Here is a 26,424-nt window from a genome sequence, read left to right as displayed (position 1 = left end):
TGAGCCCAAAATAATAAATTTTCAGGGGTCATAATAGGAGTCAAAGTTTAAAAAATTACCCCCTTTCTTTTTGCTCAGCATACACCTCCAAACACCCGGGCAACGCCGGGCACCCATGCTAGTATATATATATATATATATATATATATATATATATATATATATATATATATATATAAAGTTTGACTCATGTCCAGACAACCTACATCTAAAATTTCAAGTGTTCAAACCCAAAATTGTCAGAGGAGTTTGGTAGGGTCTACAAAGGTGAACTCTTTCAACTTTGACCACTTGGCAGCCAAATTTTCGCCCCAAAACGGATTAAAAAGATTGCTGCATATCTGAATACCCTTTATGTAAAATTTCAAATGTTTAGACCCAAAATTGGCTTAATAGTTTGCTAAAGGCCGCAAAGGTAAAATCTTTTTAACTTTGACCCCTTGGTAGCCTAATTTTCGACCAAAAACGGATTAAAATGCTTGCCCTATGTCTGAATACACTTTATGTAACATTTCAAATGTCTAGACTAAAAATTGGCTGAGTAATTTGGTAGAGACCGCAAAGATCAATTTTTTAAAAAATTTTAACCCCAATTTTGACCCCTTAACATTTATTCTTTTGGGCTCAAATCAAATTACAAAGTTTGATCCATGTCCAAGTAACCTACATCTAAAATTTCAATGTTTAGACCCAAAATTGGCGGAGGAGTTTGGTAGTTTTCAAAGGTCAAATCGTTTAACTTTGACCCCTTGAGAACCAAATTTCTGGGCGAAAACCAATTAAAAAAAATTTCCCACGTCTCAATACTCCTAATGTCAAATGTCGAGTCTGTAGACTAAAAATTGACAGAGTAGTTTGGTAGGGAAATGTACACACACACACACAGACAATTTCACTTTTATATATAAATAGATGTGTGTGTATGTGTGTGTGTGTGTGTGTGTGTGTGTGTGTGTGTGTGTGTGTGTGTGTGTGTGTGTGTGTGTGTCTGTGATTATAACTGTTTTTCTTTTTTGATTTTTGTGAAGATATTGAGAATTTAGTACCTTGTTTGCAAAATTCTTGTATGAAAACTGTTTTTGTTTTTGCTTTGGCCTCGTTGGTCTCCGCCATTCCTTTTAGAATTTTATCACTTTGAGCTTCCAATCGATTTTTATTTCTGTAAAATGTCAATCATCTTTATTTTTTTTTCGTAGTAAACGTTAGAATTTCCTAAACACGAAAATAATTCCATTAAGAATGTTATCGCAAAATACTTGTTTTAATTGCGGATGTTTGTGCAGTTCATCAATAGATGATGCGTTCGACTCTCAGAGAAGTCTGTTATGGGGAATTTTGGTTTGTTATTTTCTTTTAGATTTTCATCCGGAATCTAAATGCAAAATATTTACCAAGCTGTGGTACAAAGACGTAAAGAATCAAAAGAGAAATGTTTTAAAACGTAAAAGAAAATATGAATTAATAAAACTATTTTTTCCTTGCTTTTTCTTTGGAAATAGATTTTAATGGATTCTTGCAGACTTTTGTTCTGGTCTATTTTTGTTGTTAATTAATTCATATTTTAAAAAAAGATTTGCCGTAAAAACATCAAAATAGAAAATTCTAAAAAATTGGGGGGAAAAAAGATATGATTATATGTAAGAAAAATATGGTTATTATAAAAAATTAATATTTAGTTATACAAAATCAAAACAGGTTATGCAAATTTTAAATATGGTTATAAAAAGTCAAAATTTGGTTATAAAGAATTGAAATTTAGTTATACAAAATCAAAATGTCGTTATACAGAATTAAAATTTGGTTATATAAAATCAAAATGTCGTTATACAGAATTAAAATTTGGTTATACAAAATCAAACTGTCGTTATACAGAATTAAAATTTGGTTATATAAAATCAAAATGTCGTTATACAGAATTAAAATTTGGTTATATAAAATCAAAATGTCGTTATACAGAATAAAAATTTGGTCATACAAAATCAAAATGTCGTTATACAGAATTAAAATTTGGTTATATAAAATCAAAATGTCGTTATACAGAATTAAAATTTGGTTATACAAAATCAAAATGTCGTTATACAGAATTAAAATTTGGTTATATAAAATCAAAATGTCGTTATACAGAATTAAAATTTGGTTATATAAAATCAAAATGTCGTTATACAGAATTAAAATTTGGTTATATAAAATCAAACTGTCGTTATACAGAATTAAAATTTGGTTATATAAAATCAAAATGTCGGTATACAGAATTAAAATTTGGTTATATAAAATCAAAATGTCGTTATACAGAATTAAAATTTGGTTATATAAAATCAAAATGTCGGAAAACAGAATTAAAATTTGGTTATATAAAATCAAAATGTCGTTATACAGAATTAAAATTTGGTTATATAAAATCAAAATGTCGTTATACAGAATTAAAATTTGGTTATATAAAATCAAAATGTCGTTATACAGAATTAAAATTTGGTTATATAAAATCAAAATGTCGTTATACAGAATTAAAATTTGGTTATATAAAATCAAAATGTCGTTATACAGAATTAAAATTTGGTTATATAAAATAAAAATGTCGGTATACAGAATTAAAATTTGGTTATATAAAATCAAAATGTCGTTATACAGAATTAAAATTTGGTTATATAAAATCAAAATGTCGTTATACAGAATTAAAATTTGGTTATATAAAATCAAAATGTCGTTATACAGAATTAAAATTTGGTTATATAAAATCAAAATGTCGTTATACAGAATTAAAATTTGGTTATATAAAATCAAAATGTCGTTATACAGAATTAAAATTTGGTTATACAAAATCAAAATGTCGTTATACAGAATTAAAATTTGGTTATATAAAATCAAAATGTCGTTATACAGAATTAAAATTTGGTTATATAAAATCAAAATGTCGTTATACAGAATTAAAATTTGGTTATACAAAATCAAAATGTCGAGGGGGAAGTCAGAGAAGAGTACAAAGTCGTAGCTCGCCTTCTGACGACAAGTTTGGGTTTCTTTGGATTTGTGAGCCGGCGCCGAGTCCTGCTGCCACATCCAAGGTCTGCCAGCGGCCACTTGATTGCATCAGGGGATCACCATACTCTTTAGCACATCCAGGTACACTTTGGTGTTGACTTTCAAGCCGACTTCGAAGATATGAGGTGGCATAATGTGGCCCTCACTTGAAATCACACCAAAGACCATAGCCATGGCCGGAAACTTTGTTTTCATCACCCTGATTTGTATTTTGAGGGTGCTGGCAATGGGCCTGTTATCATAACTGATCGGTAGAGAACATGAGTTGTACAGCAACGCATTTCCAATCTCGCTCGTTGAACATTGTGTCACTTTCAGACATGATAAAAAGGCTCCTATCGCTCTTGGGATGTGTACACCACTGGCCAACTCGGTTTTCATCAAACGGAAATGGAATCATGTCGTCTTTTCTAGTGAGACAATGTTATCGTTCCACCATGTAGTGACCAATAAGGTCGTTCATCTGAAAGAGCAACATAAAAAACCAAAACGGAGAAAGGTTTTCAAACATGACACAGAGGAATAACTAAAAGAATGAAACATTAAGAATAGTTAAACAGATGGCGAAGACAAAAATTGTTGAAGAGAAGGGTATTCGAAATGACAGGATAAGAGGCAAGCTTGAAAATGCTATTATGGCAGGTTGGATAAGTATGATGAGATGACCAAAAGAATATAATATTTCTATAGGTAAAAGAATCATCTGCTCCTGATAACAGAAAGTTCTCATGGAGTTATCTCCCTTGATAACAGAAAGTAACTAGGACATTGGACAAAAGGAGAATTATTGGTAAAAGCTAATTGTCAAAAGCTGAGTATGAATATAACCTCTTATAACGGTCACACATTTGGTGGTGGTGGTGGTGGTGGTGGTGGGGGTTATCAGAATCGATATCGTAATGAAAAAAATTGTGCCTATTTTCCGATGTTCAAACGATTCTCTTAATTGGCTGTGTTATGTGATTTTGTTTAAAACGAAAGCTTCCACCGTTGGTAGTAATGCTAAAATAATGAATATTCCTTGATTTTAAACAACCAATGAAACTAAAATCTGTAGGCTTCACCTTCAAAAAAGTGTATTTTTGCATTTGAGAAAATATCCACACATTTAACAAGTGTTTTTATTAGCAATCGAAAAAATAAATAGGGATTTATAAAGTATCATTCATCTGGAGATCTTGGTTTATGAATCTGAAAAAAGCTGGAAAGGAAACAAACGGCTAAAAGTCTCTCAGACAGCTCTTCTTCCAAACTACCGAAAAAATGGCATAAATAACCCTGTTTAAATGTTAAAACTTTTTTAAAAAATCGGAAAAACAAAACAGAAAGAACAAAAAACAGCGAACGTGATGGAAAAATAAAAAAAGGGAAAATAAAGAATAAGCGAACGAAAAAACATAACCCTTTTTAAATGTAAAAGCTTCTTAAAAGAATTGGAAAAACAAAAAACCAAAAAAAAAAAGAGTAAACATGATGTAAAAATAAAAAGAAGGGAAAGAATAAGCGAACGAAAAAAAAATGGCATAAATAACTCTGTTTAAATATTAAAACTTTAAAAATTGAAAAAAAAAATTCTGTTATGCCGGCGTGAATGTGCAACTTAAAGATAACGATGCTGCCACGATAACCACTGGTCTACGATCGCGTCAGCAAAGTAACATGTTTTTTTTTTCTATTTAAACCAATTCAAGAAAGAATATTTTTGCGCATGCGTGTTTGGCTAAATTTTCATGAAGGAACAATATTTTGCTACCTCCCCTCATTGTAAACGTCTATTTCTATAAGACATAATTGACCGTTTTTTCTAATTTTCACATATTATTCAACCAAGACATAACCCTTTTAGACGGTACTGGTTTTGACTTGGTCCCATGCCGCTGAGAAAAGTTTTATGTAGACATAAACATACATACAGACAGACAGACAGACAGACAGACAGACAGACAAGTGAGATTTATATAATAGATGTTTTCCTGCTGGAAGATTGCAATTTCCCTGCGCCCAATAGCTTCCACAGCTGAACGATTCCCAACCAGCCGAGAACGTGCCTGTTCCGTCCTTGTCTAACTCTGTCTCTCTGTTTGTATATATTCAAACTAATCCTTGCTATAACGTAATTCAACTCACATTATTTCACATGTGACTTTTGAATCACGTTTTTCTACCTGTTATTTTAAACCTATTTTGTTTATCGACTGCATTCTTTCCTTGATTATTTCTAAGTTAACCTAAATACTTTATTAAACATTATTTTCTTTCTGAAACATTTTCTCTGCATATCTTTTTCTGTGTAACAGTTAACAAAATAATAATAAAGTTCTTTATCAAAAATTTTAACTTTTTAATAATAATAGTCGATTCTCTGAATCGACTATCAGAAAATCGCTATTGCATAATCTAGCAGGAATTGGAACCTGTAATGGAATCGGAATCGGAAACTGTTAATTTGGTTTGTAAGGTAGAAATGGTCGCAGTTTAACGTCGTGTCCGGGACAATTTACAATTTTTTTTTTGGTGTGATTTTGACTGTTCATGCTTCTTCTTTTGTATTTCTGAAAAGAGATTTATTCATAATTAGATTCCAAAAAGTTCGGTTATAAAATGTCTTAATTTTATTCTTTTTATAGGTCTAGTGAAAATGTCGGCTATATTATTTTCAGACGTCACATAAGTAAGAGTAATATATTTTTTCCTTATTTCATCCCTTATAAAATGATATCTGATATCAATATGCTTCGACCTTTGATGAATCATAGAATTATTTGCTAATAAGATACTGCTCTGATTATCACAATGAATTATTATAGTTTTTTTTTTTTTACTTAGATCTGGTTTTAAAATAGATTTTAGAAGGGTGTTCAGAAAAATTGCCTCCTGCGCGGAATGAGTAAGAGCCACATATTTTGCTTCACAAGTCGAAAGGGCAACAATTTGTTGCTTTTTAGTTTTCCAAGAGATCATAGGTCCAGTCTTTGACAGTCTAAAACAATACCCCGCTATACTCTTTCTATCATCAGAGTTAGCCCAATCTGAATCTGAAAATCCTTCTAAATTTAGAGGAGGTGTAGACTTTTTAAATCTTAAAGATTGTTCCTTGGTTCCTTTTAGGTAACGGAGGATTTGTTTTGCACGATTAGGGTCTTTAATTGTCGGTTTCGATAAATTTGGAGATAGCTTTGTTACAATGTAACATATGTCAGGCCTTGTTGCAGTCATCAAGTAGATGAGGCTCCTTACAATTTCCCTGTATATTCGATTATCTATGAATTTTGTTTCGGTCCCTATATTTATGTCCATTCCGAACTTGAGCAGAATTTTTTCAATGTATCGTGATTGGTTCATAGTTATAGTTTCATTTTCACAGGTAAATTTTATACCGAGGAACCATGACAGTCGTCCAAGATCGGCCATTTTAATTTTTTTATTTAATTCATTTTTAACATCTTTTAAAGTGTTGTCACAGTTTGAGGCGAGTAATATATCGTCAACCCAAAAAAACAAAATCAACAATTTATTACCTACATTTTTGGTATACATGCACGCGTCTACGGGACATTGTTTGAATTCCTGTTCTATTAAATAATTATGGGGTGTTAAATTCCAATTGTGTGCACTTTGTTTTAGTCCATATAACGATTTATTTAATTTCCACACCCAATTTTCATTTTTCATTTTAAATCCCTCGGGAGGGTAAATGTAGATTTCAGTCAATCGGAGCATTTAAATAAGCAATTTTTTTACATCCATTTGATGTATTTTTAAATTGTACTGAGCGGCAAGTTGCAATAAAATTCTAATTGTTGTTAAATTTGTCGTTGGTGAAAATGTTGCAAAATATTTCACTCCAGAAATTTGTGAAAAACCTTTTGCCACAAATCTTGCTTTAAAAGTTTCACTGCCAGAAGCTGTGTGTTTTGGAAAAAACCCCAGTGTGATGAAATTATATTTTTATCTGTTGGTTTTGCCACTATGTTGTATGTGTTAATCAACTAATACCTAACATAATGTTTCCAGTTTTTTTGTTAAAAAAAATGTAAATTGTCCCGGGCACGACGTTAAACTGCGACCATTTCTACCTAACCAAATTAACAGGTTATGCGTCCAGCCACCGCCTTTTCTTTGACGGATCGGAATCTAAATTCGAATTGTGGCAGGTAAAATTTCTGGGATATCTAAGGATGTGAAAGCTACACAAAGTCAAACAATCTCCAACAGAGAATCCAAACAACCCCGAATTTCTCGAAAAGAATGCAACTGTTTTTGCAGAACTGATTCAATGTTTAGATGATAGAAGTCTGTCTCTGATTATAAGAGACGCATTGGATGACGGACGGAAAGCATTGAACATATTACGAGAACATTATTTATCAAAAGGGAAACCGAAAATTATATCGCTATATACAGAACTAACATCTCTGAAACGTAACGAGGATGAAACGATTACCGACTACGTTATAAGGACAGAAACAACCGCCAATGCCTTAAAACTCTCAGGTGAAATAATAAGCGATAGCTTGTTGATATCAAGGACCCTCAAGGGACTTTCAGCCGATTTTAAACCATTCACAACTGTTATAACGCAGAAAGACAAACCCATGAATTTCAGCGAATTTAAAGTAGCATTGCGCAGTTATGAAGAGACTAATCGTATGCTCGTGGACAATAATAACTCTAGCAATATTATGAAGTTCAAAAATGCTTCTCGAAAGCAGACACCACCAAATTACGCACTTCATCGCAACGTCTCCAAAAGTAATTTTCCCAAGAAAAAGAATAAAATTATCTGCTATAATTGTGGACGACCCAATCACAAAAGTTTCCAATGTCGATATAAACGCTCTAAAATGGCCTCCGTAAAAAACGTTGAGAACTTTGAGGAAGAACATATATTTCTATTCACATGTAACTTTGACAATACCACAAACGGTAAAAATCTCCTTGTAGACTGTGGTGCTACAGCACACGTTATCACCAAGGAATCTGATTTTATTAATTTTGATTCAAGCTTTAATCCTCAAAGTCATTTTGTCGAACTTGCCGACGGTAGTCAAATAAATGATATAGTCTTGAAAAGAGGCGATGCTAAAATATCCCTAAAAATAATAAAGGCAAAATCTGTGACTGTATTCTAAAAAATGCTCTGTTCATACCTACATTTAAGCAAGACATATTTTTCGTGCAGGCTGCAATTAAACAAGGCGCGAATATACAATTTGGCCAACATACATCAAAATTAATATACCCCAATGGAACTGTATTTGACATTAAAGAAAATGGCCGACTATATTATTTAAAAAGTATGGTTCCCTTAAAAACCGCCTGTCACGACTTGGAAACCTAGCATAAAATTCTAGGACACTGCAATACAGCTGATATTAAAAAATTACCAAATGTAGTCGAAGGCATGAAAATAATACCTTCAGACGATCTCCCAAATTGTGATGTGTGTGCACAGGGGAAAATGACAAAAGATATAAGCCGAACGCCAGACAAAAAAGCTACGAAAATTCTCTCACTTGTGCATTGTGACTTAGCAGGTCCGATCAGCCCGATGGGGAGAAATAATCTAAGGTCCGTTTTGAACTTTATTGATGATTTTCCGGTTTAATTATGGTTTATTTTCTAAAAAAAAAAAAAAATCCGACACTATCCTCGCCACTAAGAAATATTTAGCTGATGTTGCCCCGTAAGGTTCAGTAAAATGTATTCGCACAGACAATGAGACTGAATTTACTAGTAAAGACTTTGAACTTCTATTAATTAACCACCGTATTAAACACGAGAAATCAGCGCTGTGTTCCCCCTTCCAAAATGGCACAGCTGAAAGGGCGTGGCGAACCCTTTTTGAGATGACAAGATGCTTACTTATCGAATTGAAATTAGCGCATAGTTTATGGACATACGCTTTAATGGCAGCAGCATATATCAGAAATAGATCGTTCAATAAGAGGCTAGGAAAAATGCTGTATGAAGCGTTTTGCGGTGTAAAACCTAAAATGAACAGAATGCATCTATTTGGTTCTGATTGTTTTGCATTTATAGAAAACACCAGTAAACTAAATACTAAAAGCGAAAAAGGTACTTTTGTAGGTTACGATAAAAATAGTCCGGCATACTTAATCTACTTCCCAACTCAAAATGCCATAAAAAGGGTTAGATGTGTAAAATTCAATGATACATTAAATTAAAAAAATGGCGATCAGTGGATGAAAAACGTGAAATATTACCTAGCATCTTAATCGATCACAATGAAAATATTAATAACGACGACAATTACAGTAGAACGTCTGACGAAAATATTAACCAGACGCGTCGATACCCAATAAGGGAACGAAAAAGGCCAGACTTCTTACAAATTGAAAAGATACAAGATTACGCCGTGGATTACTGTTATTCGTTGAACAGCGCACCGGAAAGTTATAAAAATGATTGGCGAATCCATTCGTCTCATACCCCATTAGGAGTCAAAAAGATTTTACAGAAATATATTGAATCGTCCCATCACTAATATCTATATTTCTTCATCTCTCCCCCCCTTCTCTATTTCTCCTTCTTTATTGAATCATTTCTCTTTCTCTCGATTGTTGTTTTCGCTCTTTTATTTATATTCTTTCTCCATTTTTTTTTCGCCTCATTCTGTTTCTGTTCGCTCCCCTCTCTCTTACATACGCGCACACTATAACTTTCTCTCTTCTGTTTCTCGTTAATTCATTTATAATCAGTTTTCCCCCTTTTTATTTAATGTATTCCTCGTTTGCTTGTAGACTTTTCGTACTTAATAGAATGTTGCTTTGCTTTCTTTCAGCCTTTTTTTCTATTTTATTTTTATTTTTTTTATCTTTGCTTTCCCCAGTAATTACTTCCCCTTTGTACCGTCTCTGCCCACCAGGTGGCATGAGTGCAGTCTCTTTCTTGTGCAGCTCAAAGAAGCCCAGCATGAATTGTTTCACTGTGTCTACAAGGAATTGGAAGAAGATTAAAGTTTGTCTTGTGTCCGCTACGCCCTCCTATCCACTGATGATGATGATGATGATGATGATGATGATGATGATGATGATGATGATGATGATGATGATAAAATGAGTTTAATTCTTATAATAATGATTTCCTTCCTGTGACGAGGATGCTCATAATGATGATGATGATGATGATGATGATGATGACGAGGATGATGATGATGATGGTGAGGATGAGGAGGATGAGGATGAGGAGGATGAGGAGGAAGATGATGCAATCCTACGAGTCTTTGGCATTAAAACAAGAAGCATAATCAACATAGTTCTGTGCTGGGATCAAAATGTAGAATCTGTTCAGTCCTCGGCCACAGCGATTAGAGATCCTTCTCAACGGAGGCAAATTTTACTTTTATCTTATTTACAGCGCCACTTTTTGGTAGAGCTTGACCACCCTCCCCCCTCCAAATTAAACCCCAACTTTTGTCTAATTAAATTTCAGAATCCAATTAGTGATGTTGTCTCATAATTATCTGAATTATCTTCCCTTGGACTGATATCCGAATTATTTCCCTTAAATTATTCTGGCCTACCTTAGGCGAATGCGTTCACTTATATGGGAGTTAAAGAAACTCATCAATGCACGTGTGTGAGTTAGAAGGAGGTGTCATTCTCTTTCTACTTGCGCTTTCAGTTTTGTTTTTGCGAGTGTTAACGCTTGTTAAAGAAATTTCAATAACTCTGACACACTCCTATATAATTTTCACGTTTTGTAATTTTTCTTAGGTTATCTCAACAGGACGAGGAAACTTTCTATTCTCCAGCGGTATTTGTATAGTACAGTCTACACACACACACACACACACACACACACACACACACACACACACACACACACACACATATATATATATATTGTTTATAATATAATTATCCACTGACACATGTTTCATCTACAACTCATCAGAGTGGCTGAATCTAGCGAGATTCGAAATTGGGACTCCATGGAAAGAAGCCTAAACTTCTACCATTGGGCTATCTCGCGCGACTGCTGGACATTTCGCGATTTACGTAGATGTTATTTATTTGTTTTTGTTTTTGCGATACTTATTGACTGAATTCAATTATTTATACGAAAGTGCATTTTTACCTAAATGCGAGTTGGGAATAATTTTCCCTTTTACCAATTTGCTACCCTCAAATGAAAAGAAGCCTAAACTTATACCTTATACCACTGGGTTATCTTGCACGACTGCTGGATATATCGAGATTTCCGTAAATATTATTTATTTGTTTTTATTTTGCGATACCTTTTGAATATATATATATATATATATATATATATATATATATATATATATATATATATATATATATATATGTATGTATGTGTGTGTGTATATATATATATAATATATATATATATATATATATATATATATATATATGTATGTATGTGTGTGTGTATATATATAATATATATATATATATATATATATATATATATATATATATATATATACGAGTAAACAGGTAATAAAACATGTTAAAAAACACTTTGAAATGAGTTAAAAACATATTTATATCCATTCATGTGTAGTCACCTTTTTCTTCACCATATTCGCTCTGCTTCACATTTTGTTTTCGAGTAAGATCTTCGACTTACTTGTTGTTTCATCAAATACTTTTGCATGCAAAATCCGATCCCACATTTTGCTAATACCTACCCTCTGATAAGAAGGAAAGTATTTCTTCAAAACTCCGCGGATTAAGGACTATCCACTTATCTAGTGTTTCCTTTTCAGATTAAATATCTTTTTAACTCATTTCAAAGTGTTTTTAAAAATGTTTTATTAACCGTTTGCTCGTATTATAAGCTCTATCTCCTATTTGGTTTTATCGAGCTTTTACACTTGGCTGAGATAATTTTATAAATATTAATTCTTTAATATTTATAATATACTTTAATTTTACCATCTTGGATCATTTTGGTAAATTTAATTGTAATTTTTATTATATATATATATATATATATATATATATATATATATATATATATATATATATATATATATATATAAATATATATATATACATCTATATATACATATATATATACATATATATATATACATATATGCATATATATGTACATATATACATATATATATGTATATATGTACATATATATATACATATATACATATATATATGTATATATATATGTATATATAGATGTATATATATATATATATATATATATATATATATATTAATACGAAACTTAAGACTATTTTTTAATTTAGCGTAAAATCAAAACGCTCCATTTCAAGTTTTTGATAATAATATGTTTATATTTGTTATATTTGTCAGTTGTTTTTTCTTCAATAATAATAATATTCTTGAAATTTTTAATATGAAAATAATTCTTTGTTTATTTATCTTATTCTCTATATATAGAGTAATCTTGAGTTTTCCTCTGTCTCTACAGTTCTTTCACGTTAATCATTTACAGCATTTCTAAAACGTGTTTCACACAACTATTCCATTTTTTTTTCAGACATTTTTTTACTTAAGTCATTCTTTTATATTTAGCTAGACAACGCCGACATACGACCCCTACTTGTTAAAAATTATTTCGTATTTGTTTTTAAATGTTTTTTTTTTTTAATGTTGGCTTGATTTCCAACAAGTTGGGATCTATTTCTAAATTGCAAATGAAAAAAAACAAAATCGATTTCTTTCTTTCTTTTCCTGTCCTTACGATCACATTTAAAGGATAAAAAAAGTTATACTGAAATTAACAAAATGTTAACGTTTATCTATCTATATGAATAAATGAGAAAGATTTTGTTTCACAATAAATTTATAAATAAAATGTCTATTATTTTAAATTAGTATTCCAAGTAGCGAGCTTTGCGAAGCTATAGTACGCCGGCAAGATACACACACACACACACACACACACACACACACACACACACACACACACACACACACACACACACACACATATATATATATATGTATAGTACTTGTATATTTGATATTTTGTCTTAAATCAGAAACATATGATTAACATTCTTAATCAAGGGCTATTTTCCTGGGCAGATGATGCTGATAATGATGATGCAGAAGACGATGACGGCGACGACGACGACGACGATGATGATGTTGATGATGATGACAGCAACAATGTTAACGACGATGAAGATGATGATGACGACACTAATGATGATGATGATTATGATGATGATGAAGACGAAGGTGATGAAGATAAAGACAACCACAAGGATGACTACGATGACGAAGACGACAACGATGACATGAAGATGACTATGATGAAAATAACGACGATGATGGAGATGGCAATAAATATCACAACGATGACAACAACGACAATGATGGTGAAGACGAGGATGAAGATGACAATGATGAAGATGATGACAAAGTTGACGACGATGATGATGGTAACATCAACGACAACGACAACGATGATGATGATGATGATGATGATGATGATGATGATGATGAAAACAATGACGACGATAATAATGAAGATGGCGACGAAAATGATGATGAAGACAATGAAGGCAATGGTAATGAAGATGACAACGACAATGATGAAGAAGACGGCGATGATGATGATGATGATGATGATGATGATGATGATGATGATGATGATGATGATGATGGTGGTGCTGGTGGTATCATCATCCCTGAATTCTCCTCAGTAATATATCAGAACGCGATTCATTACACCATTTAGTTCAGTGTAGAAATTTGTAAAAAAAAAAAAAAATTCCAAATTCAAATCACGTTATTTCTTATTAAGCGACTTGAAAACTAATAAAAAGAAGAGAGAACGATATCACTACTATACATATCGACATAAAATCCTGTTTCGTTGTATCACAACTCGTTAGTGCCGCTAGACTAGTACCTCTCCCAAGCCTAGCATTGAATCTAGAACCATCGTGTTGACAGTCGGCAGTTCTCCCACTCGACTACGGAAGCGATGCCCGCAAGTAATCTGTCCGAATGTCTATTTAAACAAACATCCGTCCACCACTTATACAGTGCTCAAACCGCCTGTTTGTAAACAAACAAAAAGCGAGCTTCGCATTTTTCAGCCAATTAAGTAGCGGATGAGATTATTTTCGACAGTGCTCTACCCAAAGAGGGGGGGGGGCTTAATATATATATATATATATATATATATATATATATATATATATATATATATATATATATATATATATATATTGATTGTTGGAGAGCTATTGGCTACACATTAGCAAACGTGTTTCAAGGACCCCCTAGCAGGGAAAATCACCTCATCAGGCCAAAAACCATCCTTTTGGCCTGATGAGGTGATTTTCCCTGCTAGGGGGTCATTGAAACACTCATGTGTAGCCAATAGCTTTCCAACAATCAATATATTGCTCTCTTTCATGCATTGAGCACTCTTTGGAATGACATATTGTGTTGTTGTTATGAGTTACTGAAAAATTCTACCAACAGTATAATAATATATATATATATATATATATATATATATATATATATATATATATATATATATATATATATATATATATATATTATTGTTATTATTATTATTATTATTATTATTATTATTTTAACTGCAAACGAAGATAAATATTCCCGGGCAACGCCGGGTCGGGATAGCTAGTCTATTAAATTGAACTAAAGTATACCTGTCTCTCCATGCATCTTGTATAAATTCAAGACCTTAACACTATAACGAACCGACACACCTGGCTAGTATATAACAAGTGCAGAATAATGTGGATAAAATGTGAGAATAGTTTCTTATAATAGACTGATAAATAGTCTGAACAGAATGGCGATCGTCAAACACGAAGCATTAATTACAGTAATCCTGATTTCTTTTCTCCTTTATTCCCCCGCAATAAAATTAGGCTTTGGCCATTATTATAATCTTATTTATGTAAGTAATTTCTATTGCACAATCTCTCTTGGCTGTGAAGGACAAAGGAGGAAAAATGATGGAGATGAAAAGGATGAAACTATGGATTCTGTGATGAAGATAAAGATAAACTAATGAAACGGACGAGGCAATGTGATTATTAGGGATTGTAATAATAATTGATCTAAAATTGTGAATCGTATCAGAAAAATAAATAAAAATAACAATTAATTCTCTCTCTCACTCTCTTCCTCCTCCGTCTTTCATACTTTCCCGTATCCCCCCCCCTTTAATTTATTCCCCTCCTTTTCTATTTCCCTTTCTTCTGCTCTCTCTCTCTCTCTCTCTATCTCTTTTTCTTCATCGCTCTATCTTCCATTCTGTTTTTTACCTCTTTCTCTTGCGCCCTCTTTTCTCTCTCCTCTGTTACCAACTTAACGAGGTCTGAAGACATGCGTTGCATGGAGAGAAATTATATGAAAATTATACGATGGATGTGTAATGAGAATCTTAAAAGCAGGCTTATGACCTCCGAGAACATTAAATTAGGACTGTATAGGGAGGTGTGTGCAGAACAGGAAACCCTAACCCTACCCTGAGTAAAAGAATGGGAGTTTTTGGGTTAGTAGATGTAGAACAGTTGAGATTGTTGTTGTTGTTGTTGTTGTTGTTCATTGACTTTGTAAAAGTAAATATTATTGGCATTTTTTTTCTTTCATATCTTTCTAGAAAGACATTGGGTACTTACAGAAGACATCCGGAGAGACCAAATGTTCTGTAGGATTTTGCTATTGTCGTTGTTGCTGTTGTCTTTTTTTTTTTTTTTTACAAGGTGGTCACCACTTATCAAGGCCCGGAAGCCACTCAGGGATAAGGGTTATTGTAAGTACAGTACGTTAGTTGTGGATATTTAAAGTGTCTACTTAATGGGGCAGTTCATCAGGAATTTGTTTACGTTTGACTTGAAGACATCCAAGTTGTAGTAAGTGGGGAAGCAGGCAGACGGAACAGAGTTCCACAGGCGTGTAGTTCTAAGAAAGAGGCTTTGTTCATGGAATCTACGTTTTGATTTAGGCATAGATAAAGAGTGGGGAAAGTTTTTGACAGTGGATTCAGCTAGATGGGTGTTTTTCGTGAAAGATTGGCGAGGGGGGACCAGAGATTGAAGTTCAGACGACCACCTGCCATGGAAATAACGATAAAACAAAAATAAGGTTGCAACGTCTCTTCTGTGGGAGAGAGGTTTCATCCCCCACTAAGCCACGAAGTCTATTTTGTACTCTGTCAAGGCAGGATAGGCTGTTTTTAGCAGCTCCTGCCGAGATATGGCAGCAGTATTCAATCCTTGGACATACTTGGCTTTTATATAGATAGAGAATTGTATCAGTGCTGAGATATCTTCTGGAGCAGTAGAAGGATCCCACCATCTTTCCAGCGACCTTGGCAACAGACTTGATGTACGTGTTCCATTTCATATCAGGAGTGAAGGTCAAGCCCAGAAGCTTGTCAAAACATGAGGCTTCTCCTATACGAAAGCCATCCATTTCAATTGATGTCAAATGGGGATCAGAGCGTTGATGATGTAAATATAGGAGTTTGGTTTTAGATGCATTAAAGGTGACCAGCCATGTCTTTCCCTACTGAACCACTCGTTCAAGATCAGAGAAGGGTCATTTTTCTTAACCAGTTCGATATCCGAAAACACCCCTTCAGCGGCCTGCTGCCTTGTCCACAAGTTGGTCTTGCAGGCCTCTGGAGTTCTGACAAAAGTTATTAGGAGTGGGGCGTCTGGGAAATTTGAGGGGATATTTACATCTTTCCCCTCTATCTGTTTGTAATCGAGCAGAGGTTTTAAGTTTTTCCTCTGCCGATGGGAAATGTCTGTGGCCACAGATAGAGGTCTACATAACATAGTTCCTCGGGGGCAAGGGCTTTTAATTTGGTTGGTCTGTGAGAGGCAGAGGAGTCTCTCCCTTCCCTCGGTTCATTCTTTCCCTTTTCTTTTTGGGGTGGTGGCTCAGTTTGCATTGGTGTGGGGACGGGTGTTTGTGTGGTGCCTGGTGTTGCTACTGGTGTAGTGTCTGGTGTTGGTGTGGTGTCTGATGTTGGTGCCATGTTTGTTGTTGGTGCAGTGTCTGGTGTTGGTGCAGTGTCTGGTTTGGGGGTGGAAGTGGATTTTGTTATTAGGAGTGGTGTATGTTCACAGGGAGTGGGAGAGCCATCTTTTCTTCCCCTTTTCTTCCTTTGTTTTTCATTTTTATTCTTTCAAATGAACCGGGGAAAGGTGAGGTTGAGTTCTTCTCCCTCTCACTTGCGGATTCATTCTCAGAGGAGCAGTCTTTTCTCCGCTTGATCCCCGTCTCGATAGGCGTGGGGACTGTTGGTTGTGTCTGCTCCTCTAGTTGCTGCTGCAGCTGTTTTTTTGTTGCTGCTGCTCTCGCTGGTGTCATTGCTGCTGCTGCTTCTGCTGCACTTGCTGCTTTTGCTGCTGCGGTAGTTGTTGCTGCTGCAGCTGTTTCTGCGGCCTCAGCTGTGGTGGCTGTTGTTGTTGCTGCATTTGCAGAGGCTGCTGCCTCGATTTTTGGGCTAGTGGTTGGACGGTGGCGGAAGGGATTATGGGCTTCCATTTTTGTCTTACTACCATGCTCCATTCCTCCCCCTCGGCTTCCTGGGTGGTTTGGGTTTTCCTTGGAGCTGGGGTTGGTGCCGCAATTGCAGGGGTTGTTGCCACCTGTTTTGGCGCGGGCACTGTCTCAGGGGTTGTGACCACCTTTTGGGTCATTTGATTAGGGGTTACCCTTTTGAGGCAGCTCCTAGCCATGTGGCCTTGCTTTAGGCAGAACCAGCAGTGCAGACGACACACCTCCCCCACTACCGTCATGCTGGTGTCCTTGTATGTCAGCAGTGCTGGTATCGCCCGAACACCCTCCCTCTTCAGCCTCATTGCTATTGTGTAGCAGCCCAGGTGAGTCCCAGTTTTTGACCGTACTGGCTGAAGAGGCATCCTAACAATTCCGCAGGTATTTGGGTTGGCACATTAAATACCTGCACCCGAGTACTTCTCTTGCCTTAGTATTCGGGTACTTTGATCTTGGCCTTGTGGCCAAGGAAAGCGTAAAAAGCTAAGAACAGCACCTATTAACAACAGACCTTTGATCTTAACCAAAAAGGCCAAGCACAAAAGTGTTACGGACAGACCGACAGACCGACCCACCGACCGACAGACCGACCGACCGAATGACGTAGTGACTTATAGAGTCGCTTGCACACGACTAATAAAGGGACACAAATACGGATGGTAATATAGTTTTCCCTCATAATGTTTCCAATAAATGATGCATGATACACCGGGTGGGGTTAAAAAAATTAAAGTTGAACTTATATTTTTCAGACTTTTATTCTCATCTTGAGCATTAACCACACAACGTTTTGGCCGATGTGACCTTCAACCGTCTTCAGGTGTATCCTATCGACCTCAGTGATCTTTTTTACTGTTACCATTTATCAAGGCTAAGAGCCACTTGAGGATAAGGGTTATTAATTGTTACCATTTATCAAGGCTAAGTCAAGTCCAACGTAAACAAGTTCTTGATGAGCCGTTCCCCTCAAGTTAACAAATTTACCGAATTTCCATTACTAAAGATTACTATATTGTCCAATTGAATACTGTACACTCCTTAACTCTTATCCACGAGTGGCCTCTGGGCCTTGATAAGTGGTCATGCCTATGTAAAAAAAAAAAACATAACGGGGGACGACATATAACATCTTAAATGTGCAGATATTTTTTCAGACGTAAAAACACTCTTGTGACGGGATGATCTAGAGATTTTAGTGTTAATGGAAGTTTAAATCAATAAATATTTATTATTTTATTATTACTTCAAGCAGTGGAGGATGTTTCTTAAACCAAAATCAAATAAAAATGATAATTAAAGGAATCGGTTTTGGTATCGGAAAATAGGCGCAAATTTTTCCGATTCCGATAGCGATTCTGATACCCTCCAAAATTCTGATTTTTCCAATTCCCGATTCCGATTCCTTCTTTTTGATATTAAGCATGCAAATGGAAAAAAAAAAGAAAGTTCTTTGCAATGGTGGTAGTAAGATGAATTGTCGTTGTGAAAGTTTTATAAAGAGAAACCAGATATTGGAATTCAGTCGTGCATGTTCTATGAAAATAATAATCTGCGAAAAACTAAAGGCGTACTAAAAATCTATACGTGAATACTGTAGTACCTTTAACGTACGTACGTATTTCATGGTTTCCAGATTATAAATTATTTGATCGGGAGATCCTATTTATTAAAAAAAAGGATAGAAGATGATAACACACGACGAACAATAAATTTGTATATAGATATAATACGGTTCAAAAGAGAGTCGTAAACCTGATAGGCCCTGAACTGGCATCTAAGCTTCAGCCTCTGTCCCAACGACGAAATGTTGCATCCTTCTGCCTGTTCTACAAGTATTTTAGTGGTGAATGCTTTGATGAACTGCAAGCACTTGTGCCCCCATGACGTGAGCACCCTCGACAAACCCGACAGGCTGCTAAATCCCACCCCCACACTGTAGAGATCCCTAGATGTAAAACATCTTTCTACTTCAATAGTTTCTTCCCCAGAACCGCCAGACTTTGGAATTCCATTCCGGGTCCCTGCTTCCCCAACAGTACTGACGTGCAGAAGTTCAAGTGTAACGTGAACCGAGATCTTGCTGCCCAAATCCCAGTAGTTGTTGCCCCTGATAGTAGCCCCCTACACCAAAGTTGCAATTTGCCTTGTTTGGGGTGAAAATGTAATAAAAAAAAAAAAATAATAATTTAATGTTTGTAGTATCCGCCTTTTTAATACATAGGATCTCTCGATCATCGAAGAAGCAATGTAAAAAAAATTATAATAAAAAAAAAATTATGACGCTTTTGGGCCATATGTGAAACTAAAATATACTTTCTTAGCCTCCTGGCTAGGATCCAAGGGTAGTATCTGTTCTGTCTAAAGCTGGTATAATGATATTATGGGGTTTCCGTTCATGCCGGGCGTCCATACGATGAAAAAATGTGACATACTCCTATAAGGACATTGGAGATAAACCGTAATAACCAGATATATTCTGACACTAAATTAACCAGATTACTTAGATAAATATTTTCCAGTTTTAACAAAAGGGCTACAATAATATCGTGGGGTCCCCACTCACGTTGAACGTCCACGGAATGCCCAGCAGCAATATATTACAAATAAAATATACCGATGGGGAATTTTCATAGGTTCTGCTAATTTAAAAAAAAAAGAACAATGTTTCAGTCGTTTTTTTTTACGGAACAAATGATGATCATCATTACTGGTTAAATTTGGAAGAAACATAGGAACTGGACCCTAGGTTTACTTTTATCATCCTCGTAAATCTCATTTCCCTTATTATTTCCTTTAGTCCTCACATTCCATGAACGATGTTTCTTACAATGGGGGAGGAATTGCTGTTTCCTGTATTGGAATCTATTCATCTAATACTTTTTGTTGGCTAGCTTTTGGCCGTGAATTGCTATATATATATATATATATATATATATATATATATATATATATATATATATATATATATATATATATATATATAAGAATTGTATAAGTCAACTAAATTAAAGGAATAAATTATAAGATGGTCAACATCATGAATTTTGGAATATAACTTTTTGTCATTTATTCTTTATATTGCTTTGTGGTTACATTGAGCTTCTTAAATAAGGATTGATATATATTATAAGAAAATATATTTCTAAAGAAATTTCTAAAGAAGCATATATATATATATATATATATATATATATATATATATTTATATATATATTTTTACACGGTGATCACCACTTATCAAGGCCCGGAAGCCACTCAGGGATAAGGGTTATTGCAAGTACATTACGTTAGTGTGGAGATTTGATGAAGTGTTTACTTAAGGGGGCGGTTCATTAGGAATTTGTTAACGTTGGACTTGAAGACATCCAAGTTGTAGTCAGGTGGGAAGCAGGCAGACGGAACAGAGTTCCACAGGCGTGCAGTTCTAAGAAAGAAGCTTTGTTCATGGAATCCACATTTTGATTTAGGCACAAATAAAGAGTGGGGGAAATTTTTCACAGTGGATTCAGCTAGACGGGTGTTTTTCATGAAAGATTGGCGAGGGGGACCAGAGATTGGAGTTCAGACGACCATCTGGCATGGAAATAACGATAAAACAAGGATAGGCTGGCAACGTCTCTTCTGTGGGAAAGAGGTTGCAGGGTAGAGAAAAGGGTATCCCCCACTAAGCCACGAAGTCTATTTTGTACTCTGTCAAGGCAGGATAGGCTGTTTTTAGCAGCTCCTGCCCAGATATGGCAGCAGTATTCCATCCTTTCTATAAGGTGTCTGTCTGTCTGTTGTCTCTGTATCTGTGTATCTGTGTGTCTGTGTGTGTACATTTCCCTATGCAATTACTCTGTCAATTTTAAGTCTACAGACTCAAAATTTGATATGCAGGGTACTGAGATTTAAGAAAATCGATGTGATCCGTTTTCGGCCAGAAATTTGGCGATTAAGGGGTCAAAGTTCAACGATTTGACCTTTGAGAACTCTACCAAACTCCTCTTACAATTTTGGGTCTAAACACTTGAAGTTTTAGATATAGGTTCCTTGGACTTAATAACTTGATTTGAGCCCCACACAATAAATTTTAAAGAGTCATAATAGGGGTCAAAGTTAAAAAAATTGACCACTTTTTTTTTCCCTCAACATACATCTCCAAATACCCGGGCAACGCCGGGCACCCATGCTAGTATATATATATATATATATATATATATATATATATATATATATATATATGTTTATTTTTTTAATTCCTTTCATCAATTGTCACTATGTCTTGTCTGGGACGATTTCCTTTTACAAAAATCTCATGTTAGTATGTGTTCCTCATAAAATTTGTGTTCTGGCTAGGATCCAAGGGTAGTATCTGTTTTATCTAAAGATGTTATAGCGATATCGAGTTTTTAATCTTTTCCACATCTTTAAGAAATTGACTTCAAAACTAGCATATCTCTTGCCAGGTCTTTATTTGTCCTTCTTTCTCTCAAATCCTTCCTGATCACTCCCCCCCCCACATGCTTTCTGTGGCTTTCCCCTATGAACTGAACTTGCTAATTCCACTGTTCTTCATCTGGTAACGTAAGAATTGGTTGGTTGCTAACATAAGAATTCTTACTCATTTTTTCAACGTGACCATACAATCAAAGCCTCCTGCTCTGCATACATCTGTCTATGCTCACACCATCACACTGTGGACGCACACCAAATAGACTTATTACATGGTCAGCAGTGGTTACGTTCTGCTGACCAAGTTCCCCAAACATACGCCATTCACTCCTAACTCTTGCAATCACACGAGTACCTGCATCTCCTTGTGCTCCAATGGTATAACCAAGGTAAGAAAACTTTTGAACAAGCTCAATAATTTCACCATCCAAATATACTTTCTCTACATCGACTTTTATAATATTCTTCTGAAGTGATCAGATCTAAGCCTGCCTCACATTACACATCCATCATATCATTCTAATATCATTTCCCTCCATGCAATGCATATCCTCAACCCTTACTGGTCAGCTTTTACTTCCATACATTCCGATGAGTAGTAATAACAGAGGTGTATTGAACTTGCTACAATGTGAAACAATAAAATTTTCGTCCTAGAAAAGACAACATGATCCATTTCCGTTTGATGAATAACGATTTTCTTTTTTTGTTGCAGACCATCTACTAGTTGGCCAGTTCTGTACAAATCCTAACAACAATAAGAGCCTTTTATCACATCTTAAAGTGACACAATGTTCAACTAGCAAGATCAGAGATGCGCCACTGTACAACTCACGCTCTCTACCAATCCAGGTTATTACAAGAGGACCATGGCCAGTACACTCAAAATGCAAATGCTTGAGGGACATGCCCAGGGTTATGAAAACAAAGTTTTCGACCATGGTTATGGTCTTTGGTGTGGTTTCAAGTTAGGGTCACATCATGCCACCTCACACTTCGAAGTCGGCTTGAAAGTCAATACCAAAGTCTACCCGGATGTGCTGAAGAATGTGGTGGTACCCTGGTGCAATCAGGTGGCAGATGGCAGACTCTGACTATGGCAACAGGACTCAGTGCCGGTCCACAAGTTTAAGGAGACCCAGGCTTGACTTCAGAAGGAGTGCTACGACTTTGTAACTTTCTCTCACTGCTCTCCTCCTCCCCTGATCTGAGCCCACTGGACTACTTCGTTTACTCATACGTCGAGAACATCACAAACATGACCTCCCACAATACCAAAACCAGCCTGATCGCCACCATCTGCTGAGTATTCACTGAGCTCCTGCTGGCGCTTGTGAAAAAGGAATGCTCCCAGTTCCGGACCCGTATCGAGATGGTGATTGAGGCTGAAGGCGGTTACATTAAATAGATGTAAGCTCTACTACATAATCAAGTTACCTAAATTGATTTTTTTCAACAAAAGTTTGAAAATAAATCTCGTGTTGTTTTCTTTAGGGCGACAACTTAATCGTTCCACCCTGTATATCGATTCCTATATCTTGTTATTTTACCAGCAGCTGCTCCATCCTGTCCTCCACTGGTATCACCATGGTAACAAAACTTCGCGACAACCTTAATAGTTTTGCCCTCTTAAAAATAATTCTCTATTACAATGTTAAGAGTTATAAAAAGAAGAAGAAAAAAAACAGCCGAAATGCATAGCATGTCAAACACCCTATAAATGTGAAACACGTTCTAATAAAATGCAGAAATTTTGCTCTTATGAGATAAGTTTTTTAGAGCACAAATAAAAATACGATATATTTGAAAATGTCATTGTGGATGATATTTTGGGCTTCAGCAAAATAAATAAAATAATACCAAAAACTATAATGAAGAATTTGAACTTTAGCATATAAATCTGTCTTGCGAAACAATTTGCTGAACATTTAACACACACTGCACCCCCCACACCCACACAAAAAACGTAAGTAAATACAAAGTAAAAAAAAAAAAAAAGAAAAAGAAAAATTAAATATAATGTGACCATCCTACACAATTTATGTTTTCGTATAAAATATCCATAGATCAATTGACACTGTAAAAAAAAAACAAAAAAAAAACAATCAATCAATCTGTTTTGTGGATTAAATAAGGAAAAAGCAGCACAATAATGTTGTTGTGTGAGAGGTGAATAGAGTAGGAGTAGGTTTGTTAATGAATATCTAAGAAAGGCTTTCAACAAGAGACCGGTTTATCATATGTATATATATGGCACATATATACATACATAGTATAGGGCATAATCGCGTTGACACACCGGTTCTCGTCACCGCAGTTAAGCAACGTTGAACCTAATTAGTACCAGATGGGTGACCATTTGGGAATTTTAACCACTGTATGTGCTCTCCGCTTATCTCGACATTTGTTTCCAGTCATCCTGTACATACACTTCACTTGTCACTGGTATTTAACAATTGTCGACTCAGGAGAGGTGTGGTTGGAGATTGCGCACTTCCTGCCACAAAAAAAAAAAAGAAAAAAAAAGAAAATATTCACACGCAGGCACCCCTTCGTGGGTATGGATAAAGGGTTCCTTCAATCTTTAACAGACTATGGATACCCACAAAGGGGTGCCTGCGCGTGAATATATATTGTTTTTTTTTTTATTTGTGGCAGGAAGTGCACGATCTCCAACAACACCTCTCCTGAGTCGACATTGTTAAATACCAATGGCAAGTGAAGTGTATATATATACATACTAGTGATGGGACGATTCCAATATTTTTCCCGATTCTCATACAAATACCGATTCCAATTCCGATTATATATATCTCTAACTATTTAACAATAAGATTGTTATTTCCCTCGATTTTCGTAAAAACACATGTTAAATATGCAGATATTTTCCTAAACGTCAAAATACACTTGTGGAGAATGATCTATCGATTTTAGTTTTACTGGTATTTTAAAATCAATAAATATTTATTATTTTATCATTATTACCAGCAATAAAAGATTTTTGGTTTAAACAAAATCAAATAAAAAAGACGATTAAAAGAATCGGTTTGGCATCGGAAAATAGGCATCAATTTTTCCGATACCCCCAAGTCTTCTGATTTTTCAGATTCCTGATTCCGATTAATCGTCCCAACACTAATATATATATATATATATATATATATATACATATATATATATATATATATATATATATATATATATATACATATATATATATATATACATATATATATATATATATATATATATATATATATTAATTGGAATTCATTATATATATATGAAATAAAATATATTTTAGTCATCGACATACAGATCTGTTTCGTTGTTTCACAACTCATCAGTGTCGCTAGACTAACACCTATCCCAAGCCGAGGATCGAACCTAGAACCGTCGTGATGACAGTCGGCAGTTCTACCCCCTGACTACGGAAGCGGTGGCCGCAAATTAATCTGTCCGAATGTCTATTTAAATAAACATCCGTCCGCCGCTCGTAGAGGGCTCAAACGTTTATTTGTAAACAAACCGTGAGCTTCGCATTTTTTCAGCTAAATTAAGTGGCGAGTGAGATTATTTACGATAGTGCTCAACCCAAGAGGGGGGCTTTATAAAATATATATATATATATATATATATTATTTTAATTGGAATTCATTATTGAGATGAGTATTATTTATATTAATTTTTATTTATTGCGGACGATTATTCTGATCTTTATTAGTTGTTGTTTTCACGACGTTTCGGCCAACTATTCCTCTGGCCTTCGTCAGGTGATAACCGCGACGGATAGGAACTTCAAATCTTCTAACTGCATTCTCAGCAATCACTGCCATCCGTAGTTGTTGTCGTCTCACCACATTTTGGCCAAGTAAACCTCTGGCTGGCTTTGGGTAGGATTGAAACCGCTATCTTCAGACAATGCTCATCTGGAACAGTAGAGATTCAACGTCTCAACTGCGGCACTGATAGTCATGAAGCTTAATAATTGAGTCAATTTATTTAGGCTTGAATTTTTTATTGGTAAATGAGCATTACCGAATTTGAATATATTTTTATATATGAAAGTTTTTTGGTTAAGAAATATTAGAAACATACACATATATACAGTGTAAGCCACGGGAAACGGGTGTTTCTAAGGAAAACAAAACTCTGCGAACATTTCAACAAAAATTTTATAATGTGCATAAAAAACATTTATTAAACTATGCCATTATGGAATATTTAGAAATGAAAAATTTTGTCTAACAAATGATGGCCATTTTAACAAGCACAAATTTGAAGCCGCTTTCTAAAGTTAGGCTCTATTTTCACTTTCACCGTTTCCCGTGGCTCACCCTATATATATATATATATATATATATATATATATATATATATATATATATATATAAATGTGAAAGTG

At 34.8% G+C, this 26,424-nt stretch overlaps 1 protein-coding gene across 1 annotated transcript in view; it reads right to left on the bottom strand.

Annotated features, from left to right (window-relative positions):
• Nucleotides 1-3,463: 3,463 nt before the first annotated feature.
• The window catches only part of LOC145248709 (uncharacterized), a 33,421-nt gene continuing 10,460 nt past the window's right edge, over nucleotides 3,464-26,424 (bottom strand). The window contains exon 2 of the mRNA XM_080110362.1: nucleotides 3,464-3,502. Within this exon, the coding sequence (XP_079966488.1) occupies nucleotides 3,464-3,502 (39 nt within the window). The remainder of the gene's footprint in view (nucleotides 3,503-26,424) is intronic.

This window comes from Euprymna scolopes, chromosome 27, assembly GCF_053919585.1.
Source record: "Euprymna scolopes isolate OS-2025 chromosome 27, ASM5391958v1, whole genome shotgun sequence".
NCBI classification, from domain to species: Eukaryota; Metazoa; Mollusca; class Cephalopoda; order Sepiida; family Sepiolidae; genus Euprymna; species Euprymna scolopes.
Note: the sequence above shows the minus strand (reverse complement) of the source record. Positions and strands in the feature narration are given on the sequence as shown.